The 27,985-nt window shown below is 38.6% G+C and overlaps 1 protein-coding gene across 3 annotated transcripts in view; it reads right to left on the bottom strand.

Moving 5' to 3' along the window:
• Window positions 1-1,224: 1,224 nt before the first annotated feature.
• The window catches only part of LOC121179418 (potassium voltage-gated channel subfamily D member 3-like), an 87,989-nt gene continuing 61,228 nt past the window's right edge, over window positions 1,225-27,985 (bottom strand). The window contains exons 2-6 of one of the 3 annotated variants that reach the window (XM_041034260.1): window positions 15,496-15,658; window positions 8,227-8,328; window positions 3,396-3,479; window positions 2,351-2,610; window positions 1,225-1,462 (exon numbers count right to left, since the gene is read on the bottom strand). In XM_041034260.1, the coding sequence (XP_040890194.1) occupies window positions 1,225-1,462; window positions 2,351-2,610; window positions 3,396-3,479; window positions 8,227-8,328; window positions 15,496-15,658 (847 nt within the window). Of the gene's footprint in view, window positions 1,463-2,350; window positions 2,701-3,395; window positions 3,489-8,226; window positions 8,329-15,495; window positions 15,659-27,985 lie in introns of all 3 variants that reach the window. The other 2 variants (XM_041034258.1, XM_041034257.1) reach the window with 2 other exon arrangements.

Here is a 27,985-nt window from a genome sequence, read left to right on the forward strand (position 1 = left end):
GATACTTTATTATTTTTTTTATTGCCCATTTGTGAGTCTGTAGTAGTGCTGTCGTACTGTGACATATTCCTTCATTTTCACAAATATGGGCACTGTTTTTATGTTAATCTTCACTTGAAAATAGTCCTCAACATATACACTACTTGCTCTTTTTTGACTGCTAAAACTACATTGTGTTTTAACAAATTATTTTACAGAGTAAACAAGGTGCGGGGAAGTCAAAGTTTTGGGAAATACTGTCGGTTTTTGGCCTTTTCATGTGATTTGCTGACAGGAAAATATCCATGAAAATATTAAACCTTTCCTTGAAAGTAATTTTGTGGTCATTTCAGGGATTTTGACCATCAGGTTGGGAATCACTGTCTCCTTTCACCTCAGTATGAAAACCTATGAAGTCATAAAGACAGTGTCAAGTCAGCCTCACTCCCTGCAGTCAATCTCCAGTCAGAAATTCAAACATGAAGGAACAAAAAAGCACAGTTTGGTTTGAGTCTTTGACGTGATGAACAGACACTACTTCCCTACACAAACTTACAAAGAAAAAAGAAAACACTCTTTTCAGTCTCCAACACGTCAAACTCAAATTTCAGCCTTGTAGTTTTTCAAAATGATGCTGTAAGGAAAACTAAAAGTGTTTTAAATTTCTTTTTTCTCAAAATACTTAAGACAAACACGTAACACAAACAAGACCAATCAAATTCAAGTATACACAGTCAGCATTTTTCTTTGTCTTTCTTCAAACACATTTAAAATCAAATCAGAATACCCTTTTCACTATTTCACTGTGATTTCACTTTTAACTTACTGTGAATTTGTGGTTTGTCGACAGCTTCTGCTGATGTACGGATATGCTAAATGCACAATGTCTTTCAATCTTTTTCACAGTACCTGCTGAAAAACATCTGTACTGCTGTTAGAAACTATTAGAAATGCAGCGATTCTGTCCGTATCTACAGTACATACACGACATGACAAGTGCGTGATTCTTGGTTCACATATCTACAGTCCTTTACCTCAGTAACGTCTCCGCATCATCTGTCTTCTCTTAAACATCAACCGGTGACTCCTCTGGAGTACAGCGCTCTTCCTGTTGACCCTGTGAGACAGAACATGGTGCGTCCATTGTTGTAGTGAAATCTGCTTCTTCCACCTTCTCCTCCTCCTCCTTTTTCTTCTTCCTCACTTCCCTCCTGCCATGCTGAGAAATATTCATCAACCAGAGAGTCACAGAGCAGAGACTTTGACGATGTTGGTGCCGGCTGAGCTTGTTGTGGTCTGGATGCTCGGGGCTGGAGGGTGACCTGGGGGTGGAGGCGGCCTCCTCTGCGGAGGCCCGTGGAGGCCATCGCCGTCAGGGGTCAGAGCGGGGGGCGTCGGGAGGCTGATGATGGCTGTGGTGATTCGGCCACCTTTGCAGTTGATCCTGCTGCTGTCATCGGTTTTCAGGTTGAGATTTGAACGACTAAAGAAAGAGACAATGAACAACTGTATAATGGGCATCTACCCAGATTATGTGTAGGCTCACTGAACATGGCATTTTGTTAAAAAAAAAATCAAATTATCATTGATTATCAACTGTTAATGTTAATAAACTTACATATTTCTTGTTTATTTATTGATATATTTTTGATAAGTTGAACTATTAACTTTTTAAGCTGTTATTACTCACGTACGTTCAGGCAAAATATCTGACTTAATTTGGAAATTGAGAGAAAGATTATGTCAAACTATTACTGGTTAAATTGTAAAATGTTCCCACAGGCCCCTCTAGTGACTACACTGTATACTCCACCTTTTTTTTTTATCTGTTTAAAGTGTCAGTTCATGCAAATTAAGAAAGTCATTTTTTCTTACCCATCGCTCATTTGCAAGAGAAAACAGGACTTTCCCATGAGTTATGCTGACATGTGTCTTATGCAGGGATCAAGATATCTTGTTATAATTTCATTCATCTTTTCCTCATGCAATGAAGTGTAGATCAGCAGATGTTACCCGTCCTCTGAAGTTTACTAAATAAACTCACTACAGCGCAGGTGCCACTTCAAGAGATTTTCTCAAAATTATTCAACACAACTTTATACCCAGAAAAAAATATACTGTTGCATATCCAGAGTTGTCTCTGGAAATGACACAGTACTAATACGTTTTTAAACTTTTAAATGCTTTGAGGAGCACAGAGGAAGATACAGTATCTCAGAACCTTGGCAGATAAAACTGAAACATGGGGATGGTCTTATACAACTCAGACCAAATGAGAAAGTATGTCATTATGTAATTTAAGTGGAAATATTGTCCCTCTTTGCTACCTGTTTGATGCTGTTGGGTGTGTGTTTGTGCTGCTGAGATTCACCTGGCGGTGTGTGATGGTGGGTCACTACACTGTATGTGGATGGCACTGAGCTCCTGCAGAGGGCCCTGGTGTGCTGGGATGGGATGGACAGAGGGCGTGCTGGCATTGGGCAGAGGAGTGTTTCTCTTTACCCTGCGGCCACAGCAGGTACCCAGGGAGCTGTCGTGGCTGGATATAGAGGGGCTGCGTGAGGGGTAGGTCTGCAGCGCTGTTTCTAAACAGTTCTGCTCGTACAGCTGCTCGTCCACAAACTCGTGAGCCTGGAGAGAAGAAATAGGGGAATAGATGCAGTAAAAACCAGGAGGGAATAAGGAAGAAGAGAGGAAAATGATGAGTAAATAAAAGACAGACTCCTGGGACTTGAAGCCTGGAGTGATATATCAAATTTTAAAAATAAATAGTCTGCACCAAAGTCAAATAATTAATAGTGATTATAATAACAAACTAATAATAAAACTAAATAATTTGCAAACTCATGCATACAACCCATCTAGTATACTGTCTGACTGGAGGGCAGATTCAGTGTCACTGTTTTAAAACAAAACCTTTCGCACAACAACAGTAGCTCTAAAATTCTAAGCTTTAGTGACAAAACCCAAATCCCTGTGTGCAGACTAGGGATTAATCTCTGTTTACACACTGTGTCTAGTGAAATGTGTCCAACTGGCATGTAAACATTGTGAAGCATTTTTGCCAACTGATTTTGAAGCACGGATTTGACAAGAGGGAGATCATTGCTGTCACTGTGATCGACATCTTTGAGTGTAATAAAACTCCCTGGAGACTTTTCTTAGATTGGCCTGGAAGGATTTTGTAGCTACAGGGTTAAGCCAGTGTCAAGTACACAGGAGATCTTCGCAAGTTTGGAGTGGTATGAAATGTTATTATCATGGTACGATCCTTTAAAAGACAGTGGATACATCTTTTAAACCTCACTAATTGGCTCATACTATAAATTTATATGTAAGTATATCTGTTTACTGATGTTGTAGGCATATAAGTTAAAAAATGTTGGAATCTCTTGAAGACAGAAATGTGCACACACAGTGGTTTTCTCCAGACAGTGCAGTAGGTGGTGGTGTTGACTCTCTAACAGAGAAGTGGACTTGGTCAGCTTCTGCTCATCCTCCTCTGTACCCTGAATAGACACACACATACACACACACACAAACAAACACAAACAGTTGGTAAGTGTTGACAGATTATTCAGTAATTGTTGGTTTGTGTAGGCCGTCAGTCATTGAAGTCACTCAGTAACTCTGGACACGGATCACTTTGTGCATAGTGAACATGTTGCTGAAATGACTCTTGGATATTTTCTGAAAAATCTGATAATGAACTTTGTCATTAGTAATGAAAAGTCAGCGATGTGATGCTTTCGTTTCGCTTCGCGTACCTTATTTACTGAACTATCTTGCTTCATGCTTGTTGATTTCACTCTCATTTCCATTATGAGCAGGTAGCCAACATCTCCTGCTGTTGGCTTTCAAATAATTTACTATCCAATTAGTTACATAATGGACCAAATTTCTGCTTGGTGTGAATTGATCCCCCAGCCCTGGGCCTGCCTTGGCAAATGGTTTGTTTATAATTTATTTTCTCTATGGTGCATCTTTTGTGTCATTAGCACTGTTATTGCCTTTGGTTTGGTAAGTATGCTGCAAAATAACTTCCTCTTACAGTTTATTTTAACTAAAAACTGTGTTGTTGGCAGCTCTTACTTAATTATCTAAGTAGATACTAGTGAGCGTTATTTGATGCTTCAGGCAGGTGAACAGTTATTGATGTATGAAACTTCAGAAAGAGGAAAAACCACAGGGTTGAGAAAAACAGAGACAGAAACTTATGGAACCATTTTTTGGTATTTCTCCAAATGGGACTTGGTTTCAAAGCTCAGGCTCCAATATAGCTTAGTCTCAAAGTAATCACAATTGCCAAATAACATGAAAACTGAAAACAAATTAATTCTCTTCCCGCAGCGCACATTGTTACTCAAAGGATTTGGGTAGGAGGCAATTCAGCCCAAGGTCTCTTCATTCAGATTCCAGACACATGAACAATACAGTGATGTGAGCCTGAGAACAGTACGCCCTCTGATGTCTCAATGTGTGGATTTACCCTTTGGCAGAGGCGCCATCAAAGATATTGTATAGCCAGAGACTGAGACCTATTATCAAGGCTCAAATTTCTTATCATGTAAGAAAGAAGCTGATTTGCCACAGTCCATCTGTAATGTGACCCCAATCACATTAACCTAATTGTAAAGATGTGGCCACCGAGGAAGTTTCTTTTATCTCAATATTTTAAAATTAAGATACTTCAGATTATTACTGATGAAGGATAACTTTGTTCTGTCTGTTGTGATTAAGAATAGGTTATGCGGATAAAATCTGTCACAGGATATGTAATTTTATACCACATTGTAGATATAAATTGTGATTACAATTTTTTTCTGAAATTTAAAGTTTATAATATAGATAAAATGAACAAATAGGTTATTTTCTTTTTTTTTTTCTTTTTCACCCAGAGAATTTAACACCTGTCAAACCAAGGCACTTGGTATGTCAGGTACATTAAACCCATGACCATGTTATGTTCTTGCATGACCATGTGAGAGCTTGGGTGTCTCAGTCACACACCCACCATCTTTGATTTTCTGATTTTTATAATTTTTTTGTACTGACTTAAATGAAGGACACTTTTTTCTTTATGTTGATAAATCACGTTTCTTCTTACTTTATAGCTGACATATTTTTTTCAAGATGAAGCTTCAAGATGATCTACCATCCAGGGAGTTTGTACTATCTTTCTCAAAACAATTTCTATGGGCAGATCTTCCATAAATCCGTACTGCTCACTGATTTGCAGAATTACCCACAATGAGATAGGTGCCTTGAGTATATTCAACATAGAAAAAACTCTGGGGATTGACAAATTTCTATTGTTTCTTGACATACCATCATCATCATTGTTAGGTAGCGCCGAATTACAGTAATAGGAAAGCATTTTTCACTAATGAGGAGTGTAAGGGATTGTGATTTGAAATTCAGTAATGACATAAAATTTACTAAACCCAGTAACACTTCAATAGTTTGACATTCAGGAGTTGGCTTTCCTGGAGTTTAATGAAGGGTTACTATCAGTTTAGTCTGTGTTTAGTGGACAGACTGGTCCAAGACGTGCTGGCTTGGCATAGAAGAATGGATAGCTCTTTTGGAGAGATGTGTGGAATCACTGAGGAGGCTAAGCTTGCTGTTGGATGGTCAAAAAATCCCTGCAAATTTGAACGCTACCTGTTAAATCACAGTGTTTCTCTAAGACCTATTGTCATATGGTAATACTGTGGTACATTATTAAATATTTATGTCTGGCTATTTTATTGATCAATAATTTTCCAGATAATGTACTACTTCACAATAGAGGATTTTATCCAAATTGCCCATTGTTAATTCCTATAGCTGCAATAGTCTCATCTACATTTTCTGCCATTTTTCTTGTATTGGCACTGGAACATGATGATGTGTTGTGACTCTCTTGTTCCTTCCCTACAGAGATCTGATTGGTTTGGTTCTTTGTTGTCAGTGAGCACAACACCAGACTTGTTTGAATCATTGAAAAAAACTGTCTGTGATGTGGACAGTGATTCAGAGGTCTGGAACCAGGCTGCCAAAATAAAGAAATCCTGTCACTCTTAAGTGAAAATTACATAAATAGCACCCAAAGGGAATAAGCTTAGCTGCCTTTTTATACAAGGTTATCATGAAACTTGACAGTATTATCAACAAATCACCCTCTATGATAATGAGCCTGCGATCTGGGTAACAAATAAATAGCCGTCAGGACAAGAAAAAAAAAAAAACCTTCATGGAAAGCTGAAACCCCCCCCCCCCCAAAACCAAAAACAGCCGTGAACTTCTAATCTAACTATAGGCTATGAGAGAACCAGTCATTTTGTTATATATTCTCACTCCCACCCCAGACCCACGCAGTGCGACCGACTGACTGACAGCAGTGACACCACCATAATTTGATGCACCAGGACGCTGGCAGCCTCATCACAGACATGCAGAGGGTGGGGGTCGCTCAGCACTCACAGATGGCATTTATATGATAATTCTAACCACTTCCAGACACCCATGAGCTTTCACACTGGACTCGATTAGATCCAAATGGATTTTAGTAACCATCTGCAAGGAGGGAAGTGTATGACTGAAAGCAAGAGTGATGGACTGGATGGGAAGGATATAGGCAATTTGCTCATGCATTACCAAACACATTTTTCCATGGTGGTGACAAAAAAAAAAAAACAAAAAAAATGTGAATGAATGTGAAATTGAAGGAGAACATTGAAGGAGATGGTGGTGGATAGTTGATGTCTGCAAGTGGTCATAAAAGGTGGACATAAAGAACATGCCATTTAAGGGAATAGCTAGACATTTTGAGAAATAGGCTTATTTGCTTTCTTACTGAGAGTGAGATGAGAAGATTGATACCACTCTCATGTCTGTGCGTTAAGTACAGAGCTAGACCCAGGACGTAATAAGCTTAGACTAGCAAAAAAACTGTAAAGCAGGGGAAAGCTAGCCTGGCTCTGTCCAAAGTTCAAAACTACTCTGAAGTTAATCTCAAAAGTCGTTGTATCTTGTCTTGATTGTAGTTTTACAGAGAATATGTATTTTTTGGTAGAAACCTACTGGTTATCTGGCAAGCTCATGGTAAACTGAAGTACCTCCTCTTTAAAGCCTAAACGTTTTGTTTTTTTTTGTTTTGTGTTTGTGCACAAATTAAATAAATAAATCCCTATAAATATAATGCATTCATTATTGACTAACTGCTTACAGTCATTTTTCCAAAACTGAAATTGGCTTTTCTAGCTGTATGATATGTATGATAGCTGCTTACCAAACAACAGACAGACACAGTGACTAGCTGGTGTACAGTAAGCAGAGTGAATATTAGACTTACATGACTTTAAACGAATGCTAACGTTGCTCTGGGTCTATTGGTTGTGTATGTGGGCAAATGTTTTCTAACAAGTTTGCCATATCAGCTTTATAAGCTGATACTATCTCCGTGTCATGTTTACAGCTTGTTTCTGTTGCCCCAAACTGGCTGAAAAATCACTTACTATAGGTTTAAGGTACAGCTAGAACAGAACAGGAACACTGCAGTTGTTTGTGATTATAAAGAAGTTTGTCTTGCAGGGACAGGAGTGTGTGTGAGGGTGTATATTAGTGTCCAATTAGTGTCCATTGTTCAGTGGTGCAGTTTTGAAGTTTGCTGCAGCCTCTTTTAATGCACCAACCATTTAATTATCAATACAAACTACTCAGCAAGGAAATAAGGTAAAAACAACCTCAGTTGCGTGAGCTTGCCACTTTCACAGACACACATAAAATCAAGTCTAGGACTGAAAGACAGCTAGGTGAAGTACTTTGTGTGATTACACAGATAACACCTGCAAAGAGAATTATTGGCATAACTCCTTTGCTATCACCCTGCCCTGTATAACAACAAGAATGTAATGACTCCAACTTCGCCTGCTCCCTCATAGCTTCTGAATGACTTTTAAATTGTCCTTTGGTTAATTATGGCAGTAATTGTTTGTCATTTTGTGTGTATGTGTGGATATTTGTGTTTGTGTACTGCAGATTTAAACTAGCTGCTTCCAAGCTATTGAGTCGCAGTGAACTGAAATAATTAGTAGATGGGTGTTTGACAAGGAACAATATGATTAATCTCTCATACTGAATTAAAATCTGCTCACATTTCATATCATATTTAATGAACACATTTAACATTACTTCCCTGTAATCATCTCGCCCACTTTGCTGTTTGTGGTTCTTAGCGTTCAGAGGGTCAGAGGTCTTTCTCACCGTCAGCTCCAGCAGTTCGTTGAGCAGTCCGTTGCGTTTGCTCTGGAGGAAGGCATTGGCGCTGCCGGACTTGGCTATTCTTATCCTGGCGAGTCTGGCTTTCTGGGCGTGGGAAGAAGAAGTCACAGCATCAGACAGGGTGGGTGGGAGGTCACAGAAAATGACTAATGCCTTATTCAATGATGAGAATCTGCCAACTCATCACCCAAACTCTGTAGTAATTTTCACAGCTACTACTGCACTGCTTTTACCTGCCCCAGTTTAGGATTTATTTCCCTATGTATGAGCTTTTTCTGTCTAATATTGTAATATTGCTATTTTGGTCTAGTTTGTACACACAAAATCTATTACACATCTGTCTGTCTTGGAGGAGGGATCCCCCCTCTGTTGCTCTCTTGAGGTTTCTTCCATTTTCCCCCCAGTTTATGTGGGACTTTCCTTATCTGAATTGAGGGTCTAAGGACAGAGAGGGTGTCATATGCAGTACAGATTGTACATTCCCTTGTGATATTGGGCTATATAAATAAAACCAACTTGACTTCTGAAATATTACTTTGTAACACTTACCACATGGCCAAAAATATGTGGACACACCAACTGATACACTCGTACTGTATGTGATTGTTGAACATTTAATTCCAAAACAATGGGCATTAATGTGCTGCTATACATGCCTCCACTCTCCTGGGAAATCTTTCTGCAAGATTTTGCTAACCTGGCTGCAGGCTGCATTTGCTCCCATTCAGCCGTAAGAGCAGTGGTCATGCTGTGCAACATGGCCTGACTTGCAATTTGTGTTTCAGTTTCTCCCAAAGGTGTTGAATGGGGTTGAAGTCATGGCTCTGTGCAGGCTAGATAAGTTCTTCCACAACAAACTTAAGAATGGATCTGGCTTTGTGCTAACAGGGGACTGTCATGCTGAAACAAGAAAGGGCCTTCACCTAAGTGTTGCCACAAACTGTAAGCACACTATTGTCTAAAATATGACAGGATTTCTTAGCCCAGACAATGAAGAATGAGATCAAAGGTACAGAAGAGTGTGTGAAGGACATTTTCCCCTATTTTCTGATACTGCATAGACAAAACAACTAATTGATAATCAATTGATTAATCAAGTGTCATATTAATTGATGAAGTTTGGGGTTTTTTTGCTGCTTTTTGCAAATGTTTTCACCCTCATTTGTGAAATAAATTTTGGTTTCTGATGCTTATATTCTGCTTTAGCTTATTCCACTGATATAGTCCATATTTTAAACTGCTGCTGGTTTTAATCAAGTTTTTATGTGGATCATAGGGAGACCAGCAAACCCAAACTAATGAGGATCCAAATAAATAGTGAAGAATATTTCTTTGAAACTGCAATTTTTCAAACAGGTTGCAGGACTGTTTCATACTGATCCTTTCAATCTGGGATAGTGCTGAAGATTCAAGCTAAACCATAAACAATAAAAATAAACACAATTAATCATCAGGGGACACAAAAAGAACAAGAACCACACTGAAAAATATAAATACAATATGAAGTAAAATCCACCTGCTGATGTAGTCTGTCACCAAATTCGACACACAGCTAATGGATGGTTTATTGCATTAGTGCTGATTCTACCCATGAGAGGCTGAGCAGTTTATGACAATGCACCTGTCTGCTGAATGTAAAATTAATTCCACTTCAAAGCCTGTTTGCCAACATTTATCAGTTTATTCCATTCTTAAAAGGATGGCAAAAAAAGGGCCTTCTGTTCCATTTTTTTACACTTATATCCACTTCTTTGTGGAGAAAATGATAAATCCTTTAAATATGAGAACAGAACTGACTGAAGGAGACAGAGAGAAAGACAAACAGGAAATGGGAAAGGAATCATATTGGGAATTTCTTAAAATGAAGAGGATATTAGGATGAGTCTATATGATATACTGCTGCCTCAACTGCTTCTGGACACGTAAAGTGAGAGACTTCTTTAACCTTGTCCCGCTGCTTTCTCTCTCCCATAAATGCATTTCCGAAACAGGAGACAGACGGAGTAATATCTGCTTCCGAGACGTGAATCAAAAGTAATGGAATTAGTTTGGATGCTTCAGAAATTGTCTGTCAGACTGTAGATACCTGTAAAGGTGTGAGGAATGCTGGAGACTGAGATGTAATAATAATGACTGTGTACGTACGTGTGCAGTATGTGAAATAGAGAGAAATAGCAAAAGAAAAAAAAAGAGAACCTGCTTCTTACTTCGTAGCTCTAGTTAAAAAGTGAATGAATTTGAGAGTGAAAGCGCTGTCATGTGCTGCCTGCTTTTCCTACTGATCAAAGGCTTTACTTGACACAAGGAGGGAAAAATATGAAAGAATAACTAACTCTGATCCTTCTGTAAGTGCAAGAGCACTGCTGCTGGTTGCACTGATGTTCAGTGATGAGCATCCTGTCTTCTGTGATGGTCCACTGAGCCCAGTTCTTCTCTGGGAAATCTTTACTCTAACCACATTCTGCACTGATGAAATTCTGGCTTTTTTTGAAGCCTAGAGGTGTGACCAAGTCAAGTCTGATCATGTTCAAAGTCAGTCTGAAGTATTGAGGGAGGTTTTAAGTCACAACGGTTTAAAATGAAGTACTCATAGGGCTGAGGAAGGTCTCATAGAGGGATCAATACCGGCCCCCCACAGTAAAAATTATTTATTTTCCAACTCAGCATTGCAGTGTCCATTTTTTAATACTGTAATACTGTCTTGTATGTCTTCGGTTCTACTGCAACCCAGGCTTTTTCCAAGTCAGGCACGGCTTCTGATGACAATATCTTATTAATGTAAAGTTTGTTCTAAACTCCAATACAATAAAATTAAGCTTTGTTGTTCCTACTCTGTGTCCTGATTGGAAGTGCAAGAACATATGGTATTTAATGTGACATTGAAATGGGAATCTCTTTACAAAGAAAGGTTTCATTTTCACAGCAAACTTGATGATTATCACTTACTTCAAAGGCAGTCTGCTGTCCTCAGCCTTTACTGGAAGTGTGATTAGCTCACTTTGTAGCTTTGCATCTACACACATCAGAAGATCAGGCAGAAGATCATCAGCTTGATCTGTGAAATCTACAATCTGGCACTGATTTAATTAACTTTAATAAAAAGTAAAAAGTTATACATAAATAGTTGTTTTTATGATTTAAAATCTTAATGTATGATCAGCAAAGTGATTTGAAGACATTTTTGTAATGTCAGTAAGTTGAAAATCTTAGATGTATAGGAGAACTTTAAAGTAAATCTTTAGCTCACTGCATCTCTCTGCACCTACGCACACACAGTGAAGGTAGAAGATCATCAGCACAGTATGGTCTGGCAGTGATTTAACAGAATTTAGTAAAAAGTGAACTATACTATAATAGTTAAATAGTTTTATGAATTGTAAATTGAGTTTAAGTCAATAACCTGAGTCAAGAGTCAGGTAATTCTCTTGATACAATCATGTCAGTTCTATATTAAAGAAAAATATGACTCAAGTCCTCACCTCTGGGACTGATACAAATATACAGTACTTGTTTTTTTTTTATTATAATAATTGGCTTTAAAAATGCTGGGTGCCAGTTGTCAAATTGTGTGTCCTGTATGGTCTAAATCTATTCTGCCTTTACAAAATTTTGATAGAAAGAGTAAAATGCTGTTAAACACTTTAATCATGAAACTCTTTCAAACTGAAAAGGTTTCTAGTGTGAAATCCCCCACATCAGTACTGGTGCAATTCACAAAACTTTTCTCTAAAGGTAAATTCCTCCTAAAGGGGAATGAGGAAGAATTTCACGGCTGGAGAACTTCTTCGAGGTAAACACACTGCCACCGACAGTCAGTCAGACAGACAAACAGACAGCCAGTGTGCAGCAGTCCAGGGAAAAAGGCATGAAATCTCCTCCACGACAAGTGAGCCTTGAAACTACTCCACGTAGAGACCTTTTCCTCTTTCTATTTGCTTTCCTTTACTCCGATCCACCTCTCTCCTTCTCTCCTTCCTGTCTCTTCTCCGACTGTCTCCTTTGTGTCCTCTTTCTCTCTTTTCCCTCTTGTCTGACCTCCATCTCTCTTTTTCCTCTTGCTCCTGTCATCTTGTTTTGCCCTCACGCCTCCTGTCTTGCCCCCCCCCCCCCCACTCGACAACCTGCTACCTCTCAGTATGGCTCAACTGGACTTTGCTGTCCCATTACCAGTGTGACCTCAGTCCATTTACCGCCTCGACACTCACTGACACCCTGATGGTGAACACGTTGCACTGCTGATTTGTGCAGGAATAAAAAGGAAACCTGTCGTCTACTTCTGGGGAAGTTTTCCTTTCACCTCATCTGGGAGTTGGGCACATTAGTATCAGGGGTTGTTTCTCTGGCTATTTATTACCCTCTGTGGGTGACTGAACATGAAGAGGGGACACTGTACTCTACACTGAGGCATGCACATACCACAGTATTTACTAGGGAACAACTATCATTGAATCCAATTTAGATTCTCCACTTTCTATTTTTTGACTGTGAAGCTATGATGGGTACATGAGAGGACCTTTTTGTAAAGTCAAATCCCCAGATGACTACATAATTGTAATGGGAGCCTGGAGCAGCCTGTTGTTAGAGAGGAATGAAGATGAATGAGACCTAGAGAGGAAGGGAAGGCTGGCAGAAATGCAGTAATAGAAGGAGGGAGAACAGATGAACAGGGTTAATATAAAACAGATCTGGTTTTCCTCTTTTTCTGCCTTTTCTTCTTCTCGCTCTGTTCTTAAATTCAAACTATAGGGGAAAACAAAGAGCACATATGGCTATAGAAGGGGATTTCTGTGCATTGGTGAATAAAAATAGCTCACAGGTGCACAGTAAATGTATTGCTGACCCTGTAAGCCTTTGTAGTTGAGGGTATTTACTCGATAAATACATGGTAAGAACAGAAAATTACTCAGAGCAGTCCAGCAAAGCAGCTCCTGCACGCAGAGTGCCAAGTTTTCTTATATATAACGTACTGTGCTTTTCTGGATGGGCAAAGTATTTTTTTTCTGTGCAAGGTTACACAATATTTTAAATAACCATAACTGTAAATAACCATAATTTGTCCAACTGCAACATGAATACACCTTTCTGTACAGTTCCAACTGTAACACTGCACTCTTTACTACGTATGTATAGATATTATGTATATTTTATTACGATCTGCTTAATTCTTAGAAATTATTTAAAAAAACTGTACATTTGAGGCTCAAAGTGATTTGTTAACTTAGGTCCATTAGCAGCTGTTCTAGGGCTTTTAATCAAAATAGTGCGATTGTAAATTTTAAAATTTCTGATGTTTTTCTTAGTGCTTTGTGGACTGTGGGTTAAAGCGGTTGTATGAACTTTGAATCTTCATCAAAACAGTCCTTAAAATGCTAAAAAAAAACTGAAGTAAATAAAAGGAAATTTTAACATGTACTATATGATGACAAGTCAATGTTAGTAATGGTATGATAGAAATCTCGATAACAGTTAATAAATGCACCTTTCTCAACAACTATAATACCAGTTTGTTTGAGTAAATGTTACAGTTAGACCACTCTTGCCCTCTCTAAATGACTGATTCAAGAAACAATAGGGTCCAGTGGTAGATTTGTATAATGTCCATTATTTACATAATATAAGTTTGCAAAACATATTTGGCCATTATTGCTCATAAAATGTTGATTCTGGTCTGTTGGTGTAATACACTTCTGGTGAGAGAGGTTCCTCCTTGACCCCAGCAAAAACAAAAAACTGTAATAAAATGTTATTTCTTTTTAATTTTCATTTAATAGCTTAGCATTGTTTTTGTAAATTAATTCCTCATTTATAGTGGGTTATGTTTCCCAGAGTTTTTCCTCACGCTGATTTAATGGGGTGGGTAAGCCAGAGGAGCTGCTAACACTAAAAGAACTTCATTAGCATGAGTTTTACTGAGGAGTTTTATTGTCCCGTCGTGGTCTAAACCACCACTGCTAAGAATGAGGAAAACTAAAAATTTCCTTCAAGGGAAAACTTCAGAATCCGTATAAAGCAATAGTTTGTACAACAAGTATAGAGTACACAGTCAGCCTTGGACAAGGTTGTTGCTGTTTCTTTGTGCAATATAAAGCAGGTCAACATGAGATGTTGAACGTTACAACATCAACATTTTTTCGTTTTTCCCAGAAACAGATCAGCAGTTTCATTAGATATGAGAGAAGCTGATTTCAAACCATAAACTGTTAATGGCTTGATCCCCAAACCAGCAGGATAAATCGGGGCTCACCAATTTATTAAATCATTAAGCTCATTTTGTTTATTCACCCCTTTACCCCACTACTTCAAATGGATTTCACTCAGGATTCACCCTGACGAGAACCAAGCTGGACTGCACGAAAGTGTAAGGGGAACCTGCTCTATTGTATTTGAATTGAAAAAAATAAAACATTTGTTTTATTTCTGATATAAAGCAATATATGAATAAGAAGACCGGCCACCTAGGATTCTAATGTCACTATGGATTCAAACCAGACTTTTTCCCCTTCTCAATTAGCTATCAGCAGCTGCTCTCTAACTTAATAGCACTCTTATCTAGCCCTGTAGAAAGGTCAAGCCCACTGGGTGAGTGTAGTGAGTGAATAGCTAACATTTGGTACTTGGATCTGAAGTGTGTGTGTGTGTGTGTGAGAAAGAGAGAGCCAGGGAGTGTGTGTGCATGAGAAGAAGGACGCTGAGTAATGTGGGTCTAAAGGGCAACAAATTTCCTGTGTGTGTGTGTGTGTGTGGTAAAAATATATGGTAGATTGAAAGACAGTGATTTGCAGTGCAGATGTGTGATTCCTAATTGGGGTCAATCCTTTTCACCGTCACCTTTTTTTTTAAGTCTGTAAATGTGTCCTCTCTACTTTTAAAAAAAAAGAAAAAAAAAAAGAAAAAAGAAAAAAGAAACCCATCCATGTTCTAGACCTTTTAACCCACTGCCATTATTTTAATGATCTGAATATTAAAAAAAAAAAAAAAAGACCTTTGAAAGGTCTTTCAGGCATAACCATTAGTATCCACCCACCCAGCATTTTTATTCAAGACTTCAACCTCCCATTCTCTCTCATTAACTTACAGTAATAATATCTAATAATCCTGTGCCACTCTGGCCTTTTGAAAATCAAGAGCCTGCACTCATAATGGTCAGGTAATACGTACGTGCACATCCTCCAACACAAACACACTTATTTAACCTGCACAAAAACTGTTCCTATAGGAGCACATGAGCTGGCTGAAGACGCTGACTCCTACCTTCTGAGCGCGGCGTTTGTCTGCCCTCTGGTTCTGGTGGTAAATGCGGCTGAAGTTGGAGACAATGACGGGGACGGGCAGGGCGATCACCAGCACACCACTCAGGGAGCAGATGGAGCCGAAGATCTTTCCAGCGATCGTCTTTGGCACCATGTCTCCGTACCTAGAGAAGAGACAGATGAGAAGAGTTAGACAAAGTGTTGACATACTGTAAACACATGACTTAGGTATGTTTTTATGTCTATTTTTGTGTATGAAAAAAACAAAATGTAAATGCTAGAAATAAAAACAAAATATAAAAAAAAAGTCAGTGCACTACTGATGAGATGAACAAACTAATCTGGCATGTCAAAAAAGTTAGGATAGTTTTTGAATACACCTTGACATCGTAGGGCCTGTTTCTGCTACTGTGGGCAAAGCCTGCAGAGGTTCTTATTGTAAATCACCACAGTGACTGATTAAAACACCAGTCTCCACATGGATAAAAAAAAAAAAAAGCAAATAAACTGCCACCATGTCACATCCACTTATCCTCTCAGTAAATTCTTACACATACAGGAAGGATCTTCATTGTCATGGATACAATAATAAAGGTTGTGGAACAATCATTGATACAAAAAAACAAAAACAAAACCCAATAACAACTATTGGTTTCAATGAACAGTCATGTCCTGCGCGAAAGTCTTGTGTGGACCAAAGCGCAGACTTCGTCACTCTTTATGACTTCCTCATTTGCTCTGGCCATAATTACTGCAGCTGCTAGAGGTTATCTAACAATAAAACCTAACTATGGGTCTTAAAAAGCTGTAACCACAAATAACCTATGGCCTATTTTTATTTATTTATTTCATTTTTTTTTTTTGTAACAGAAAGACAGTCATTTTAATGCATGTTGTTCTCTGATTCTTTGGATTTCTGATAATTCGATTACACAGGTGAATGGCTGCTGTAACAGGCGGACAGAGGCAGAGAGATAGGACCACTGCTATCTATTCAGCTCACTCAGGGCATAACAAAGCCATGCCAGTGGGATCTAGGGCCAGGAAGAACCCAAGGTCTGACTTCCTAGCCAAAGCTGTGAGCCATGTTGGCGTGTAGTGGAACAAATTGATTTAAAAACATGTCTCCTGGAGAGGTTGCTGACATCAAGTTTAAGTAATGTGATGTGAAGTGATAGGAAACAATGTTTGTTGGAGCACAAAAGGTACCATTCTGAGATAAAAACAGAGTAATTATAAAAGGGGAGAAGACAACAACTAGGAGAAAAGTTCCTTTCATCACTGAGAGGAGAGTGCAAATTCTGCATACTACCAATTTCGTCAAGGGCCTCTTTAAAACTTGAATAACTACCTAACAGTTGCATGCCTCCGCCATGCAGACTCATAATAAGTAGTGAAGAGTTTGAGGGAATTTACTAAAAGGTATTAAATGTATTTTTTGATTTGTGATAAAGGGCCAACTTATGGGCCAAATTGGAAGACATTCCCTCAAGGCGTTCCTGAGGTATTGCCTTCATAAGAATGGGACATACATATGGACATGTTATGTTAACGGACGGCCACAGAATGATCACACTGTCGCTGGCACAGAGGCATAAAAGCACATTGAGCACAGGGTTTTGATTTTGATCCTAAAGTTTCACTAAAACACTTGCACTTGTCAAAAGACCCTTTTTTTTCTCTTCTTCTCTGGCTGTTTAGCCTCTTTGGCTCCTCTGAGTTTCCTCTCCACTGCATTCTCGACACTGTGAGACTCTTGACAGGTAAGCCCCATGCACTGTTGACCACTGTGCCTCTTGAGGGCCGCTCTCTGGCCAGACGTGGGTGGGTGCTGGCTTTCCACTTTTCTGACTGTTGTTTTTTTGGCCCAAAGCTCCCACTTTCGTTTGCTGAAAAGCGCTATAATCACTAGACTTACCTACCTCCTGTTTACTACCCACAAACTGAAGAGCTGGAGGATTATCACAAACCCAGCCTTCTGCTCTGTCTGAATAAATATGTGCGAGATGGATCGTGATATTGCTCAGATCGTCTTTGAAAGAAAAAAAAATAGATGATGCAGACCATAATTAATGACACAAATGAGTTGAACAGATTATAAACTGACACTCTGTTTCTTTTCCTTTTTAATGACAAAGGACCGACTCGCATTGACTGATCAAATTGAAATAATGAAGCAAAAATGACCCTTACATGCACTACGTGTATTGTAAAATATAATTACACAGCTCTCAGTTGGCGTTTGCTAAACAATAATTGTCCAGTCATAGCTTAGCAACCATTAATTTGGCACAGCAGGCTTTGGATTTCTAAAAGCTTAACAAGGTTGAAGTGAAGGTAAGAAAATTTAAATTTAACAATTTAAATTGGGGTGTGTGAGGGGGGTCCTTTCCAAAACCAAAAACAACTTACAAAGCCAAGCCGCATATCATTACTTATCTACAGTATTTGGGGAGGGTTACAGGGTTCAGGACCAGGACATCCAGTGTGTTTTATTTACTCTCTGCATGGAAGCTGGTGTGAAATGTACAATGCAACGTAGCATTAGCAGCTCTGTCCTGATTTGTGGAAGCTGACACGACTCTCGCAACCCCAGCTCAATTGTACCCAAGAAAGGTTTAAATTTGCCAAACATATTGTTTAGTCCTCACCTTCAAAGGCTTTTCTCTCTTAACCATCATGGCCTCTGTGCTGCTTGTATGTTTTTTCTGTAAGATAAGCATCCAATTAGGGTTATGTTTCCCTCTCATTACTGTACTGTATGTAGCACTGGGGCAAACCATCTCTACCTTGCAAGTGACACATCATCAACGATGGTGATGATGCAGAATTTTTACCTGGGGCATGCAGCCTCAGTCTTTTAGCACTGTAGCATATAGCCATTAAGTGTATTTTAAGAGTATTTGTACAGGGGCTTTGCAAACTGCCAATTGTGGTGAATCTAAGACTTATTAATTGTGTTTGCAGCAATGGAAAATATATTTTCTCTTCATACACTAAACTGAATCTCAAACCCAATCTTTTTCTGAGTAAAACTTTTCTTGTGCTGTCTGAGAAGTCATGGCAGGCAGGCTGATGTGTCAGCACAGAAGGGAGAGAGTCAGAAGTCAGAAGTCATTCTGAAGTACGAAGGATTATTAACAAGCGATGGAGATTTGACCACAGGGCTTGTTGTTATTGTTGCTGAGCCCTGCTCCTGGCTGCCAGACAATCACACAAATGATTTCACAGTTTGCTCCGCTCTCTGTCTGTCAGCTGATGAGAGATGACATTCTACCGGCTGTGACTGCTTTGTTGTAATAATGTTTGACACTTCATACCCACTATGATGTGTCAAACATCATTACAACCGCGATATAGTGGAATATTCAAAACTTTGCTCTTCGCAGTACGTAGATTCACAACAGGGTGTCCTATTTAAAGGAGATGGACGCCAAAACACTTAAATGATGAATAGCTAGTTGTGATTACTTTTATGTGGGCACAAAAAGGAGGTTGACCTCACTTTTATTCTGGAGCCATTCCTCCATTCATAGTGGTAATCACCTGCTGTGACCAACCACTTTCTCTCATTATAAATTAAATGTAATTTGTGATTAAAAGGTCTTCATTTTATGAATCTTTAAAGAGTTTTAATTATTTTTCTCCCTTAACTAGTGTCCAAATATTTTCTGATGATTTGATTGAATCACTCTGACAGTAAAAAAGTAATCACTTTCTGAAACTTTGCAGCATTTGTTTTCTGATTTACCAAAATGCTACTACTACAACTACTACTATAATCATTATAATAATAACTATAGTACTTTCACATTACAAACAGCTTCATAATCAGTCAACCAGTGAAACTGTTGAAAGTGTATTGGAGAGAACATTGATATATCAATGAAATATATTGATTTAAAAATGAAGAGATTAAAACCACAAAAAGACAGTAAGTATGCAATATAAAACACAAGAAGTACATGAGAATAATATTAAGAATTTTAAACAGACACTGGTTAGTAAAACGCTAAGTGCCTTTCATTTATTTAAATACAATATGCAACAATAGGCTTTAACCTTTTACCACCCTCCGTTCTGCCTTTGGCAAGCTAGCATTATGGGTAGAACTGTCAAGGACTTCTTGGAATTATCAAATGTTACATTAACATGAACATAATATTTGTAATGACTGAATAGACTCTAGTGTTTTTATTAATTGAGCTCATTTCAAAAAAAGAACTCCCTTTTGTCAAAGGAGACATGTAAAACTTGAAGTAAAACTTCATGTCCTAATCCACTGCAAGGATCTAAGGATAAAAAAAAGTACTTTAGGTGGACAATCCCCAAAGTAGCTGAGTTATTAAGGTAAATAAAAGCAGTAACAACCAATGACCGATGGCTTCCATATGAACTCTGCCGAAAACATAAAATGACTTGAGAGTTTACAGTGGTTTCCTCAGCTTCCCATTATAAATGTTATAATAAATGCAGTGGAAAAGACGACTGGAAAAAAAATGACAGCTGCATTGTGAAATGTCAAGAGTGAGAAACGGCCTCTCATTCAAATAATCATGATTAATCATGGAGTCACTGACAGTCATAATCAGAAATATAAATATTTGTGTATAAATAATGCAAAACACTGCAGGTCAGAGAAGTGCTTCTCACCCAAAACAAGCAAATATGGTGAATATATGATTGGCCTAGATGCAGGACTACAGCTGTTAACCTTTTCAAATCAATATACTGACATACATATGCTACCATAACTAACAGGTCACTATACAGTTATTAGATAAGCAGTGAATCATTCAAGGAAGGGCTGAAAGAGTAGGTAAATGATGCAACAAGGTACAAACCACAGCAGCATTGCTATTTCCCGGGAAAAGGATCTTCTACAGGCATTCATTATTTTGCTTTTTCCATCTGCCACAGTTTAAAACAAAAGCAGGTGGAAAAAATCAATTGTGAGGGAATTTATTCAGTCATGTGTTTTATCCTTTCCAATCTCCTGCTTGTTTGGCTCTTCATTAAAAGAAGCTCTGCTGTTGCTTCCACTGAACATGGAAGAAACAGCGTGCTCCTAATAGACCTGTGATGGGCATCAAAACAGAATTGGATTGGATGTGCTGCATCAAAAAGGCACTATGACACCAAAGCAGTCAATCTGGCTGAATGATTTCTGCTTATGGGAGGCAGAATCAAAGCGGAAGAGTCAAACCAAGTCAAACTTTGTTACAGCTGGGATGTTGAACTTTAAAATCGGTTATCACAAGTGCAGCTATAGGACAAAACTATTTTTTTCAATCATACAAGAACAACGGTGTTGCTCTTGCTTTGACAGCTGTTAACAGCTCACACTGTAATTTGTCACTTTATTTATTTCGTGAAGACTGATCACCTGTATGGGAGTGCCTGAAAAATACTCGGAAAACCCATAAAATGACCAGGGTTACTGGACATGTAAGTCATCAATCAGCACACACACACACTCACACAAAGAAAATCTACAAAATATCTCAAGAGCTCACAGGAGTTTTTCCTACCTCCTCTTTAGACAGTTTTGGTCATGCACATTTCCAGAACACCAGGAAAATGATCAAAAGTTTATACACAGAATCTACATACTGTACAGAGGCTTACTATGTATATTTACACTATGCTTATTTTTCAGAAATGATCGATAAGATCTGTCTATCTCATAAAGATGCCTGGCTAAAGTCAAAAGCAACTCTGAAATATTTCAAGTCATATTCTTGTACATTAATTTCCTGCAATAAAACCTATTTAGACAGTCAAACCAGCGTGTTGTTTTGCACAGTTAATACTACCGACTGTTTAACACATTACTAACTTTGTACAAACATATTTTAATTTGGCCTAGCAGGTGGCACTTAAAATGTATGACAGCCAATCCAAATAAAGTGCTGCTGTTGTGAATGATAGCAGGGGTAAGTGGGGTCTTCGTAGGATTCCCACTGGCTTTTGGTGGAAAACAGCATTTGCTGATAGCTCTAAAATGTTAATTATGGATGGATGCTGAAAACAAAAATCAGTGACTTTTTGTCTGTTCTGAAAAAACATAAACAGCCATAAAGCAGGTGCCCTGAATGTAGACAGTTGCTCCAAGCAGCTAATGCTGACAGATACTAAAACTATAGCTGAAGCAAGTCCCCGAACTGATATGATGGACAACTGTAGCAATGCTTTACGAGCCTTTAGAGATCATAATATATGAATAAATTATACAATGATACTAATGTGAAAGCTGAGCATTTAAAAGTGATTCAAGAGGAGAAAGCAGGCAAAGACTGAGAACCATAAGCTTCCAGTTTTTAAATCCTGTTATGAACTGTAACTCAACCTCTCCTGATTCTGACTAAGCCAGTGGCTGCAGTGCAAGGCAAGACTTTAAAGGAAGGATGTGAAGGGCAAAATCGTAAAGTTCATGGTCCCTTTGCGCCAACTCTGAGTTCATTTCTCCTCAACAAGAATTTCATTACACTTAGTAAATAGTCAAATGCCTCTGGTGTCCATCTGGTGCAATTCATTTGAAGCTAACAAACAAAATGATGGATTTATTGCTTTAAGTCACCAAGGGCTCTACCACTGTATAAATTGTTTTCCATGAGGGGGGTGGGGGGTGAGGGGAGGGACAGCTTAAAAATTGAAATGCCGGTATGACAAAGGACATTTGGGCTTTGATATTAAATTGATCCCAAAAAGCTAATTTAACTGGTTATTTATCCGCCAAAGTAACAAACATCAAACGCAAAGTAATGATGACAGTTACGTGAATTATTTCTTTTGTTTTTAAACATGACATATGCACATGTAAAGTTCTGAAAAAAAAAATTCTAAATAGGTCGACCCCTTCATGTCTTTAAGGGATTAACTGTAACACATTTATATAAATCTCCTCAATATTTGCTAAGCTGCTGAATCCTGATTGCCTTTTGTCACAGGCACACATTTTCCGTGTGACAGTGCAGGTTAATAGGAGATCTCTTTGCATGATGTTTACATAATCTGCCTGGAATCTAAATGGCTCTTACAGTATGCTGCTAAAATCTGTGTTAATTTTTGGCAGCTGGTTTCGATTTAGTTTTAGTCTTAACTCTTTTGACAAAAATGTGTATTACTTTGAGTCAAATTTTAGTAATTTGATTTTTGTTTTCCTGTCAACAAAAACTAAAGACATTTTGGTCTAGTTTTAGTCACTGTCAGTGACTGTTAGAATCTTTTTCATCATACACTGTTGGTTTTCATTTTTTCACTGCATTTTGAGGCTACACCTGTTGCCATATTTGTGTACAGTTACCGTGGTTACAGGTGTCACTTCCAAGGTGTCCATGTCACTCTGCTCTACAGTAGTACAGTTTGATTCACCTCAGTAAATCCAGTTAGCATTTCCAAACTCTGTCTGTCTGAACAGAACCTAACCTTGCATTACTGCAGCTACCTGTGGATTCACTCACCTGTTCATTAAAATACGGTTCATTTTCTGGGTTTGGTTTGAGAGGAGGCGCTATATCTTCAGATAACATCAGTACTGTGAGCTTTGTTTAGTGAACAGCTAGAGGATGATTCAGATGGACCGCATTTCATTTACAAACTTAACACTAGCCAGAATCAGCGTTCAGTAATCCCATTGTAGATACACAGTTTGAGTACCTAACAAAGTGGACAATAAACAGGCAATTTGTGACCATTTTTAATACACGGAAATAATCAAAGGGTATGCCAGTTAATGCCTTAACATTTGAAATCAGCTGTGTATGGAAAACTCCATCCCTGTGCTGGGTCCAAATTGCCTTCACATGCACAAGCAATTCACAGAAAATGACACACTCATGTAATCCATGACTTTGGCAGACATGTAGGTGTGTTTAAAAGAGAGGTTTTTGACTTTGTTTTAGCAATGTTGATCTCAGCAATTAACTTGCTATTGATATTATTACCAGTAGGAATGACCCAAGTTGAACTGAAATTATCCTCTAATTGTCACTATAGCATGACCAATACTGAGTTTTTACATAAACACATCATAAATAAGAAATCTTCATAGAGATTTCTTCAATCATAAACTTAAAGTTGTTTATTGTAACATTTTAAAACAAATACGTAACGCCAATAAGCAACATAAAATGGCATTAGCAAGTTGGTATAAGAACTGCACATTTTGCATTCAAATTCCTTGCATATTTTCTTTTTCAACACTGCCTTAGTGTTGAACAACAACAAATCTTTCCAAAGTGCAAAGTCACAAGCTGAATTTTAAATATCACTTCATACACCTCCTGCTCCATACAGGTGAAGCAGCGTTCACAGGTCAAACACCTCCCTGCAGCACCACTCTTTCACCCCTCACGACACAATTACAACCCTCTCTTTTCCTCTCATCAGTGCACAGCCAACACAGAAACCAATCTGCTTCTACCCAACCTCAAGAAAGTGAACATGAGAAATGGCTGACCTGACCATCTACCCAGGGGGACTGCAAGGGTACAAAACCTGCTGCATTGACATTCACACGCAATCTCACCTTTCTGCTTTCTACTGAATGAAGCAGGAGAGGGGGTGATAACAGTGGACACAGGAGAGGAGGAACAAAAGAGAGGGTGGGATGGGATTAAAGAGGAGGAAAAGAAACAGCCTGATGTCTGTTATTACACACACAGGCATGTTGAGGGATGCGGGATATTAGTTCATGTGACCTGCTGCCACTGGAAAGAAAGCACCATCCATCATGACCTATGTGAGCTCCTGTTTGAATTAGAGGCTGGTCTATCTCAACAGGGAGAGTTAACATCAAGGGCAAAGTAACCTGCAACAGAGCGCTGAAGAAAATTACTTAAACAATGGTGAGCTTATTTAAAAGCATGAATAAAGAAAGTTCAACTGAGGTTCATTGTTGGCCAAAGGATGATGTATGAGGGCCAACATCTGCACAATAGCAGAAAATAAAAACAGCGAATTAGGCCATTTTTCTTAACCTTTATTTATCCAGGGAAATTTTCCTAAGCACATATTGTGCTTTTCAACTCCCTGCTTAATATTCACACAGCTGCAGTGTACTCATGCTACCCAGTAATGCCACTGTCCTCTCCTGAGCTATTCATTTGGTATTTTTCCATCCAGTTTTTCTCTCTGCTGGTCTGTGGCTTTCAAACAAGCTGTCCTTCTTTAATATAACCTGATTTGCAGTCACAGGTAGTTGAGCATAACATTGACTGCTGCTTCAAGGAGAAGACCATATATCAGCGGAGAAGTTTGACAAAGTCTTTTATATATTGTACATGGTGCTTATTATGATGAAGCTTGAACTTGATGCAAGAACCACTTGTATAGGAGCAGAAGCACCCATGTGGTATTCTTAAAACTATGGGGCGCTTTTTTGATTTCTTTAAATGGTTAATGAATGATGTCCTTTATATCTGACTTAATCTGATTTGTATCAGTTATTTTTATTTTTAATTTTAGTCTGGAAACTGTATGTAACTGTGTTTTTTATCTGTCTTCTGTCTCGTCACGTCCTGTTGTGCCCTGTCTCTCACAGTTTAGTGTTGGTCATATGAGTCATGTACAGATAAGTCTGCCAGGGGGAAAACACTCATTTGACTTGAGAATTATTAATACCTTAATCTGATTTAATTTGGCATTTAGTCTATATTTCTGAAAAAACAATTTACTGATAGGTTCAACAGTGTTTTTTATTTTTTATTTTTTTTTTTATCTTTGTGGCATGAGTATTCTTTTAGAATTACAATAATACCGAGGTAGTTATTAAAATTCTCACACACCAGCAACTGCCTCGGGGTCTTTATGCGGTTCGTTGTCCAGGGGATCATCCTAACCCACCCAACACTGTAAAAACATGGAATAAATTCTCTCATCCGTCTCTGTGACTGTCACATTACCTTGACCTATTCCTATTTACCATTTGTTACCCACTGCTTTGCTAACACATTTTAGTAACATCATACTGTATTATGCTTTTCCATCTTTGTTCCTGCCACTGTACAGCTCTGTGATGACACAGCATCTACAGCTGTAGTAATATTTTCTCATATTTGCACGTCCTACTGACAGTGCTACCGACAGTGCTGAATTTGTTATGATTTGATCTGCTGATTATCAGCAGCAGGACTGTTAGATATGCAGCATTAAGTTCTAGAAGTGTATTTTTACACTAGAAGTGTAACAATACGCTCTGGGTTGATGTACTTACGTGGCTCGTGTAGCCACCTTTACTGATGAGAAGTGTGTCAGCTCCTTCGGATGTGCGTGACATGAATGATTGACCAACACAGCTGAAACCTGATTAGATGTTCTACAGTATATTAAATTAAACTTTCTGTACATGTACCTGCTCCTGAACAGATCGTACACCTCATGAAATTTTTTGAAGAATTTGTACAGTTACTGTCAGTGGGTTTGCTGAAACCGACACTGGTACAAGCAAGTCTCACAGACAAAAGTAAGAGATTTAGGATAAGAATACAAAAAAATGTGTTAGCGCTACAGCTTTTTTTTTTCAATACGATGCTTCATGTATTTACAATTTCTTCTCCACCCTCATGGATTACAACTCCAAATCATTGCTCTCTGTTCTTTGTTTGTTGAGACTGCCTGGGGTTCTTCATGGAGTTTCTCTTTATGCTGTCAAACAGGTTTCATTGACAATTTTGGCTACACAATCATCAGAAGTAATGAAGCATAGTGTCCTGAGGATGTGACAGGAAATTCATATTTGTATTTTGTATTTCACTCTGCTGCAGAGATGTAGCAGCGTTTGCAGCTCAGAGAAGTGCTGGAGCAGCAGAACATTCAGGGACAATTAAGTACCATCGCTGAGCAAGGCAACAGGATTGGTACTGACTTTTTTTTAATTGTGATAAAAACACTACAATGAACAACATTAAGCCTGCCAAACCTGGCATTTCAATGGATGCAGACAATGATGGATTATTGTCGGAGTCAGTTATAAACACAGCTGTAAAATACAGCCTCATTCAATAGGCTTTGTTCTAAATCACATTCTTCCTAATGCTGAGGATTTACAGTGTTGTACTATATGACTGTAGTGAATGGCAGACAGACTTATCTGAGCTGAATAATTAACATTTCTTTGTGTTTGGAATGTTTCAGAATGATGAAATACTGAGTAAAATCTGGCCAAATGTTTGCAAAGACTCAGTAAGTGTTTTAATCAGGAACTGATGTATTTGAGTGCAAATACTTCAAATCCTTTCTGTACAAAATGTGTTCACATTGCTTGATGAATCAGAGCCATTGTTTGCAGTCTCTTTTGTATTATGTCACTTCATTCAAAGACCCACTACAGCACCCACCTCATAAGAATTCCCCAGCTTATCTGGCACAATATATGGGCACTTGATACAACATATTAAACATGTGGTCTCACATACCAGAATATTGCTTTGTGTCTGAGAAACACATGTGAAACACCTTCCTGTATGGTCATATGGTTCATACATCATTAAACATCATCCGCATCAGCAAGAAAATACATTTTATGCATGAAATGTGGTTCCTACTGATCATTCTCATATACAATGTGTACACACAACTTTGGCCTTTCCACCTTTAGATGTCCCTAAAGTCAGGAACTATTCCCAGTGCTCAGTTATAATGGACTTTGCCTTTCGATTGTCTTTCCCCTGTGAACTTTCCAGTACGAGAGAATGTGACATCTGGTAAGTCTAATGTTGGACAAGAGGAGCCATAATTGCAGCCAGTGCTTTAACCCACAACCAATTAGTTTCTCATCTCTGCTCGAGCTCTGCTTCTCTTCCTTTTAATCTCTGTCACCAGGGGTGTATCCAGTGGAAGGAGCTATAGCTCTTGATCAGTGGAACTTGAAGTTCCTCCACCATGATGTGATGGAATGTTTCACAATTAGCAGTGGATCTGGGGAACTTCCCTCCCGTGTCGCATCAGGGGCAAGGAAATGAAAATGTGGCAATTAATAAGCAGGAAGTGCTGTCCTGTCATTCCCTCCCTAATGTGCCGATCTGGTAATTCTGTGATTGAGCTCCATCACTGGAGCAACAACAAACTCTGCGCTGGCTGTGCAGGAAGCAGAGTGAATTGACTTAATATCAAAGGACAGCTGGATATAACATGCCAACCCACTGTCCTACAAATTACTTTGATGTGCAAGCATTTTGCATTTAGCAATTGCTTTTTGAGGGAAACCTAATGCCAGCAATAAACATTTATACTGAACAAATTCACAAAACAGTGGTCGTATTCTATGCTAATGTTCAGGGCTGGAGCGGGAAGTGGGCTAAAAAAATTCTGTCTCTGTTTGTGTGTTTGCATGGGCCATTTGTCATATTAAGGTCCATCCCAAACCAGCTAGGGGGGACAGTTCAAAATAAAACCCTCCAAAATTGTGGCTCCAGTGATGCTGATTCTAATCAGACAAAAGGGGACTGGATAACTTAGGAAGCCTTAGGCTATGTACATTTAAGTTCAGT

This window comes from Toxotes jaculatrix, chromosome 3, assembly GCF_017976425.1.
Source record: "Toxotes jaculatrix isolate fToxJac2 chromosome 3, fToxJac2.pri, whole genome shotgun sequence".
Taxonomy (NCBI): Eukaryota; Metazoa; Chordata; class Actinopteri; family Toxotidae; genus Toxotes; species Toxotes jaculatrix.